This window comes from Larimichthys crocea, chromosome III (assembly GCF_000972845.2).
Source record: "Larimichthys crocea isolate SSNF chromosome III, L_crocea_2.0, whole genome shotgun sequence".
In the NCBI taxonomy this organism is placed as follows: domain Eukaryota; kingdom Metazoa; phylum Chordata; class Actinopteri; family Sciaenidae; genus Larimichthys; species Larimichthys crocea.
The window spans coordinates 51,872,008-51,880,878 of NC_040013.1; the positions used below are offsets into that span (position 1 = coordinate 51,872,008).

At 41.9% G+C, this 8,871-nt stretch overlaps 1 protein-coding gene across 1 annotated transcript; it reads right to left on the reverse strand.

The window, feature by feature from the left end:
• Positions 1-13: 13 nt before the first annotated feature.
• On the reverse strand, positions 14-7,354 carry bmp10 (bone morphogenetic protein 10). Its single transcript, XM_010738504.3, has 2 exons — positions 6,554-7,354; positions 14-6,139 (listed from the first exon to the last, which is right to left on the reverse strand). The coding sequence occupies exons 1-2, from the start codon at positions 6,960-6,962 to the stop codon at positions 5,058-5,060; spliced, it is 1,491 nt and encodes a 496-aa protein (XP_010736806.1). The 5' UTR covers positions 6,963-7,354; the 3' UTR covers positions 14-5,057.
• Positions 7,355-8,871: the final 1,517 nt, after the last annotated feature.

The following is an 8,871-nucleotide window of genomic DNA, read 5'->3' on the forward strand; positions in this document are numbered from 1 at the left end:
CCAAAGTGAGAAAACTGTTGCATCCTGCAAAGCATACAGGATGGAATGAAGGATATTTCCTGAGGATTTTGTTTGTTCCTGATCGTCTTTTCATTGGCACACACAAGACACACACGAGGAACATATGATCCCACAGCTTACAGCAAACCAATCAACTACTGCCATTTCAGTCACATATCAAGACACTTTGAGAGTTGTGACCAGTTCCTCTAACAAGACTATGATCTTTCACTTCATGGACAATCATTATGTTCACATGTGGGTTTTTTTTACCATGTAAAATCTGCAAGTGCCATTTTAGTGTACACATCTACAGCTGTTTTGCAGCAAGGCATTACTTCATGGGTGCAAAGGGAAGACAACAGATTGGGTCAATGAAGCAGTCAATAAATACCTTTTTGGACTCATTCTGGTCACTATTAATGTGTAGATAAAGGGAACATTTTTTGTCCTTTTCGCAGAAGTTATTTAAGTCACAATTGCAGGTCTTTTGGCGCTTTTTTAATCATCTTTAAATGTTCTTTGGAAATCTCTGACCTTTATTTATAAGGGTGTAGTGTGGGTTAGGAAATACTAGCATATAAAAATCAATAAGGCCACAAATTTTTGTATAAATTAAACAAACAAGAGGCAATGTGTTAGTTGGTGTCTGATGGCCCATTATTCTGAAGCCCATAAACTATAAATCTACAGCAAGTATCACAAGATGAGGACAGTGAAGGGATGACCAGATGCCAGAAATGTGCAACTGGTTTGTTTTATTTTTGTGAAACCCAAATATTGCAGTGGAACTGTCTCCAGTGTGAGCATGAACTATACCCAAATATTGGGTTTGAGAATGAGCATGTAAAAATGTAAGAAATCGAGATGCAGACTTGGTGGTATCATTGTTCACCTCAGGCTCAGGTTTCTGTTGTGCTGCTGCCGTGGTTAATGCATTTTATGTTTTGGGCCTCTCAGCTGTCTACTTACTCCTTAAATATGGTTACGCTGGGATTTGACTAAGCAATAAAAACCATGTGTTTTCAAGATTAGAGGCCTTTCAGATATGATTTGCAAGTGCAGTTTTTGTAAAAAGAAAGGCATTATTATATGTTTATTTTACTAAGAATTTGGCTGGGTTCATGCCAGAGGATGTCTAAGCGCTTCTCATTAATGCCCTTTTCATTTGAAAAAGGAAAATAAGAACTGAAGAATGTTCAAGCTCCTTTCACAATACCATGAGGTATGACAATGACTTAGCATGGGAAACAGGGGCAATTCTTAGAAACCGGTAAGAAGTTTATGAATCATTGTTTCACTTGAGCCATGGTCTTGACTTCTGTTAAAATGTAACATTCATCATCACCATCATCACAGTATTGTCTTGATTTGTACTTCAGTGATGTAGTAATCTTGTTGATAAATCAGTCTGAGGATCACATTTCCAGGCCTGTGTAAGCATGTGAACTACAAAGAACATCTGTTTTAAATCACTGTTTTTTTCATTGGGCTTTTTGAAATGTTGCAACATCACAGTTCAATGCTAATTCTTAAAAGGTGTTTACACATTAGGAGGCACTCTTGTGGTCCATGCAGTACTGAGTAAGCAAATGTACTTTTCCTGGGAAATGAAGAGACACAGAGGAAAGAGTAAGCGATGACTACTGGGTGGTGTTGTTGCCAAGAGATGGAATGATAAGCATGTGACCTAAAACGGAAACAATCAGGCCTTATTACAGTCCCCATGTCAGAGTCAGGGCGAGCCATGCAAGCTTTGGATGACACACACATGTTTACAGTCGCATTCCTGCAGCCAACGTCATGATGTCAGGCACTTGGGCATTGTAGGATTCTGAAGTACTTTTAATTGTCTGTACATTGGGAGTCGTCAGTTTGTTTATCTTCTGTGAGGTGTGCGCCTAAGTTAATCACGTAGGCTAAACCGACAGATGGAGGCATGTCTAAACAAGACAGAGAAAAAGCACAGAGCGCACCAGACCTTATCATTAGCACAAATACTAAAACCTTCCCAGTTCATCATATTTCCAGAAAGTTTGCCATTCAGTGACAAAGGCCAGATTCATATTTCTTGCACCATTCTGTAAATATTCAATTAGTGAGCTTTACTTGGCTGAGACTCTCTGTTGTCAGAGTAACTGGCTGGAGGTTCTTGCCCTCTGGTCTGTAACCATTTTTAGATGACCTCTGCTCTCATCTTGCATGAGTATCCGATTTGTTTGCTTTCTGAAACATCTCAGTGCACTTGTCATTAGTGGGCTGTTGCCAAAGACTTTTTTGAGAAAGATTTGAACAGCATGACTGTAACAAGCCTCTACAACTGCAACCTCAGTTACGATACACTGTTGAAATATATTTTACTGTACAGTCATCTACATAAATAACATAAATCTAGGGGTGGTGTTTAGCTCAGTCGGTAGAGCAGCTGCCCCATATGTGAAGGCTCACTGCGGAGGCCCAGGTTTGAATCCCAACCTGACCCCTTCCCGTCTGTCATTCCCCATCTCTCTCCCCACATTTCCTGTCTATCTTCTATCTATCAATAAATCAAAGGCCAAAGAAATAATATTTAAAAAATGAATAAATAAATAACATAAATCTGATTTCATGAGACACTAGGAGGTAGCACTGCATCATTATTACTTATTGTATAATGATTGCATAACTTATTTCCCTCATAATATACCTCTCAGCTGCATTTTGCAACATAAAACTATGCTAATCTCTATAATATCTGGTCAGGAGTTGCAAAGGCCGCTTAATGTGCATATTTGCTCTCTTGACAAGGGTTAGATAAGAAGATTGACACCACACTCATATATGTCCACTGAGTATGAAGCTACAGACAGGAGAAAGAGGAAACAGGGTAAACATCAAGTTTGGTTCTGTCCAAAGTAAAACAGCCCAACTACCAATATCCTAAGCTCAGCAATTCTCTGCCAATCACCTGACGACCTCACAGCAGTGACAAGACCCGAGGAAGTCACTGCACCCGGCAAAGAAATAGTCCAGCATATAACCTCCTATAAAGCTACAAATTGTTGTTGTTTCACTTCATTTTTTATGAACGAATCATGCAAGATTAACATGATATTAGTGAGCTTTAGACATGTTTTATTTTACCTTTGGCAAAAGCCAGACAAGCTGTTTCCTACTCCTCCTTGTCTTTATGCTAAGCTAAGCTAGCTTCATGTTTTACGTATAATCATGAAAGTGGTATCAATCTTCTGTTTGCTTTCTCCTAGATCTGTATAAGTCACCTCCCGACCACAGTCAAATCTTTACATTTCTATATGTTAGTCTTAGTCATCTCCCCTTTCATAGAACATGACACACATTCTTTTACACATTTCAGATCTGTATCATTTATTTATCTTCAGTGTGCATTGGTACATGAACAACACAATGCTCTTGCAACCTGGTTTAACATTCATAAAATCTTTTGCGAAAACAGAAATACTGTCCAGACCAGATTAGTTTGTTTTTTGTTCACATTTACGCTTCACGAACAGGTTTTCTATCACAGCTGTTTGCATCTGTTAGCTGTCAGTGTGAGCAGCAGACCGTCCATTTTGTTCATTAGCAGACCCTCCACTCAGTTTCCCATGGTTCTTTGTTTGTGTGTCATGTATGAACTATGGCCTGTGAGCTGATACTGTTGAACTGAATGATCTGAATGTCTGCAATGCATTATCACTGGTCAAACAGCTTCTTCCTAAAATAAAGGAAATGAAAGTTGACAGTTTGACTGATAATTGATCATTGTAACATGGAGAATGGATCATATACAATTCTGCATGGAAAAATGTGTGGCAATTCATGATTAAGGAGGCTGTTCATTTAGGATTTGTTAAGTTATTGTTCTTTATTGTTTTAGAAATATGATTTCTCTTCCCAACAATATTAAGTTTGTGTTGCAAATGCATTGTCACAGATACAAACCCTGCTACGTTACTTACAAATGTACATATATAGTTATATTCTGTTGTAAAAATTAATAAATTAGAACAATAAATAGTCTTTCTTTGAGACAAGCAGCAGAGGTATCAAAATGCTTTTAACAAAAGGAACTGTATTTCTGTAACTGTATTTCCTTTGGGTATCCATAACAAGTCCCCTTACCACTCTTGATTTTGGCCTTCATATAATGTCCAAAAAGGCAATTTCCTACCATAAAAGTGATGTGACTCAACTTAGGAGCTGGAAATATGTTTGGGGCACATGGTGCTAGGTCAGAGAGTCATCCAGTTAAGATAGTTTGTTGCCTAGGAATGTGGACAACCCCTGCCCCCTCGTTCTGTCCCACTCCCTCGTTCCACCATCTGAAATGGTGCCCAGAATGGTGTCCAGTTCTCCAAGCCTGAGTGGTGGCATACATGTTTCTCAGCCCCCCACACATTGCTATCACTGCAGCTCGGGGGAGTGGAATAGAGACATATGAAGTGGGAAACAGGGTTGGGATAGATAACCCTGCCACTAGGACCCCTGCACAGCGCCTACGTATCAGGAGGCTGCAGGAGACAGGAGGTGGGACTGGAGAGTTCATGTCTTGTCAGGTTGTCTCAGGAAGGTCATTTCACTGCGCCAGGACACATGAAGTGCTGATTAGTGTTTGCATCTAGTGGGGAGGCCAGAGATAAGTGGAGAGGAAGAAAAAAGTCAGGAGGAAGGAGGAGGAGGGGGATAACTGTTAGTTAACTGCACTAGTTCCCACCAGGCTGCACACACTGTAGAATGTGCTTGGTTCGGTCCTTTGACAAATCTTGTGCCTTTTTATTCTTGTGGGTATGAGCACATCCGTGGCATTACTATTGGCAACTTGCTGACTGTGAATCTGTGGTCCTCTGTCTCTCCACTGTCTGACTGATGGCAGCTGACACACATTCAGAGTACACATAGTCTTTATGAATAGTGAATGTTCACTTCCAATCTCACTGAGTAACTCTTACAGATATTCCAACAAGTCTCCTTTTCTTAATGACAGTTTAGCTTATTGTGATTTCTGTGTCTTTCCTCCTACTGTAAGACTTTATGAAGAGTTAAACTCAAAGCATGAACTATCTGCAGCCACACTCAGCCACCACCATGCCTTCAAACTTATACTTGTAGGTGACCACACCTGTGTCATCTAGGTACAATAAGGAGATGGGGTCCAGCTTAGTGGGCACACAACAAGCTCGTGCAGCCTTCTGGGGACTGTTGATGTTGACCAAAGTCTGGACAATGGCATGTTTGGTGGGTGTGACATGCTTTGTCAGCGGAAAAGAACAAATACCAGTGCACTCAAAGGCATCGTAACCGGTGGGTGCGAGAATCCAACTGTCCCATCCAATATCTTTGAACTCTACGTACAGAGATTGTTTCTTGCAGTGGTTTCCCTTGGCATTGCGACGAATGCGGGATGCTGTGTCATAGATCAGATTGGAGCGCATTTGGATGAGGTCCTCTTCATCTGGCTCAACTTCTTCACCTCGTTCATCCCTGCCCATCCCCACCTCCCCCCAAAGATCATTCAGGCCCATCCCCAAGTCATTCTCAAGAACCATGTTAGAAGTTTCATGGTCAATCATCTCATTAAGCTCGCGCTTGTCATCACGGTGATCGCTACTTTGGTCATCAGAGAAAACAATCAACAGAGGTTTGTGTTTTTCTTCACGACTGGTGTCAATCTTCATATCCCCTTCAGGTGGATCCCTGTCTCTGGTGTCCGCTGTCATACCATTGGCGGTATCTTCACTAACCATGCTGGCAATATGTACTTCCAACCGGTGTGTAGTACCGGCATCAGATTTGCGCCACTTTTGAACAGCAGACATGAGGTCAAAGGCCTCCCAGCCGTTATCGGTGCCATAGACCTGGCGTGAAGCCAACTCCATCAGCTCTATGCGCTCTCTGCCTCCTTTGAATCCATCACCTCTCACAGTATTTTCATCAGTCATGTTGTCATCTCCGTCATGCAATTCTAGCTCGTAGATAGTGACCTTGCGGTCGACACCAGCATAGAGGTGGCGGTCAGTCTGGACAAGGGTGTAGAGGCGGAGCTCTGCTGCTGTGATGCGCTCATGATGTGGGACTGACACATTAAAGAGGAGTGGGTGACATCTCACTCCTCCAACACCCACAACACTCGGAGATAAATCTGGGGAGACAGATAAATGCTCTGATTTACATTTTGTTTGGAGGTTGTTTAGTTAAGTTCTGCAACATATCCTAACCCTAATAATGTCCTCAGTTTCTTCTATTATTACTACATACTTACTATTGTGTTTTATTATTATAGTGCATTGATGAAAATTGCCTTGCAAAAATAAGTAACAAGGAACAGAGTCATGTCTAAGGCTTAATTGACAATTACATTTTTTTATACGTACTTGAAGCTACAGTCCACTTACAGTACATACATACAAAATAATACATACAAAACAAATTATATTTGAAAATGTTAAAAATGTAAAAATGTTATAATACAATAAACATGAAAAAGTAGTTTTAATTTTTAATCAATCTATGATTAACAGGGCATCATCATATGGAGCAGAGAAATTTTTTTTACCTTCATTTTTGAAGCTGCGGATGATGTTGGCAGTAGGCATGGATGTGCGGTCGTTAGCAAAACGGTTGTAGAGTTCCATCATGTACTCAGGTGGCTCTTCACGAGTGTTTCTAGGAGGCAGGGAAGGAGAACCCAAGCCAGACAGGTTGAAAGTCCGCAGGAACTGTTCTTTCAGGCTCTCCAGCAGACTCTGCATGCTCATGGTGTTGTCCTGCTCCAGCACTGATGGATCCACCACTCCTCCATGCCCGTCTCCCAGCCCCGGAGCAGGGCGATGCCTCTGATGGGTGTTGGAGATCGGGTTGCTTTGTCCACAGAAAGGTTGCTGGAACAGCAGGATGGAAAACAGCAAAAGCAAAGTCTTGGAGCTGCAGATGGTTCCCAGTTTAGAGACCCAAATGCTCGCCATGGGAACAACAATCTGCAGCTTTCTATTAAATGCCCTCTTGGGTTATCTGTGAATGGTCTGATGCAGTGGTAAAATAAAATGATTGTAATCCCTGAATGGCTTAATCCAAAGGTTTAAATCATGGTCAGTTCATCTGTATGCTTAGAAAGTTCTGGCTCCTTGACAGTAGACGGTAGTGCTGTTGACCCTTGCATCGACCAGTGTGAGCCTCTCTGTGTATTCCTGCTGCTCTCTTCCAGATCTCACAGCATTTATTGTGATGCACACCTTTTGATGTCCCTTGCAACAGGACTGCAGTTCCGGTGACAGGGTGGCCGAGGCTTGGCTTTGTCCGTCTGAGTCATTTCTGTTGTGTCCTCTCCTCTGTCAGTTTCTCTCTGTGCTCTGCTCTCTTCTCCCCAGCTCTTTCTTTCTGTCTCTTATCTACGATATGGTGGGCCCAGTGCTTATGGTCTCTTTGCTGGTGTGTGTGTGTGTGTGTGTGTGTGTGCGTGCGTGCGAGCCTTCAACTTTGTGTGATGCACATGAGCGTGTGTTATCTCACAACTTCCTTAATGAGGATTTTGTAAACACTGTCCTGTGGCTTCTTCCTTGTGGAAGCGCTATTTTGTTTGGGTGGGTGCTTTGTTTATTTGCTTTGTAAATGGTGGAGCCCTGCAAGCTGCTGTCTAGGCTCCATTGAGCATTTCTTTTTGACAAAATACACCAAGGGTCTGTTGATATTATTGAATGTAACAGGATATATCTATTAGACAACACATGTCCAAATGAAATTGAAATGCAATGAGGTGTGAGGCCGTAGCGATTGAGGATGACAGATACTGAGCTGACTCTCAAGAACGTTTCTAGCTGCTTAAGAGGACAACAAAATAATCTTACACGTTACCCTCTGGTAAGGAAACATTGTGTCTGAAATGGGTTATCTGTGCACAAGAGGCAAGAGCAAAGATGAAAACGCTAGAAAAGATAAGGCACATTCTTTTATGGGAACAGAGGGTCTGAAAGACTGTCACCTTCCAACACGTCATCACCATGTAGAGTTAATGTATGGATAAACTGTACACGGTGAAGCAGACTGGTATGCTACCAACATGGGGTCAGATATTCATTGATTCATTGAGATTAATGGCACACACTGGCTCCTAAACAGATTTGGAGAAGAGGCAGATCTCCAGAGCAGCCACATGGCGGCGATCTGTTTCTAGTTTAAAGAAGTTTAGTTTAAAGTCTTTAATGTAAATAGTGATATCAAAGCCCATTTAGACTTTCCTCACAGGCATGAACCAGTGAGCCAATAATTCATCTTGAGGATCAAACAGGGCTCAAATGGAAACAATCCAGTGTCCAAATGCAGGATGATAATATTTCCCATAACCGCTTCATGTGAAATTAGCTCTTTTAAAGTTTAACAAAGTCATAATCCATATACTAGAGAGTCTGAAAATGACTGCTAGGTTGGAGCTTGTGGCTGGTTGGTGAGAAATTGCTGAATGTCTCTTTGTAGCTCCTTGTTGCGTTTCTGGGCCTCGTCTCGGCTGCGCTCTGCATTTCTCAGGCAGATCTCCAGAGCAGCCACATGGCGGCGATCTGTTTCTAGAGCAGACTGGAGCTCTGCTATGGTTGCCTTCAGCTCCTTGTTCTCCTGTTGCAGGCTGTAAGGGGCAGTGAGAGGGACACAGAGGGTTTAGACACACAGTAAAAAGTCAAAAAGAAACTTAGTTAATAGTATTATTGAGTCCTACAATTACATTTTCATTAAAAAGGCAAAAGTCTGCCTCTGAAGTGAGATTACTACATCAAGTGTTGCGTTCGTCACCTGAACCCTCATTCCACCACACAACTGTCCTCTCATTCCTGAGCTTCTTTGTGTGACCTGCAGATACACTCCTGATTGCGGTGCGTCACGGAG

Bases quoted from the DNA above. Each gene is read 5' to 3' on its own strand.
- bmp10 (XM_010738504.3), bottom strand. From the start codon at position 6,962: ATGGCGAGCATTTGGGTCTCTAAACTGGGAACCATCTGCAGCTCCAAG. The intron at 6,140-6,553 runs GTAAAAAAAATT...CTGTCTCCCCAG, and splicing joins CCGCAGCTTCAAAAATGAAG to ATTTATCTCCGAGTGTTGTG.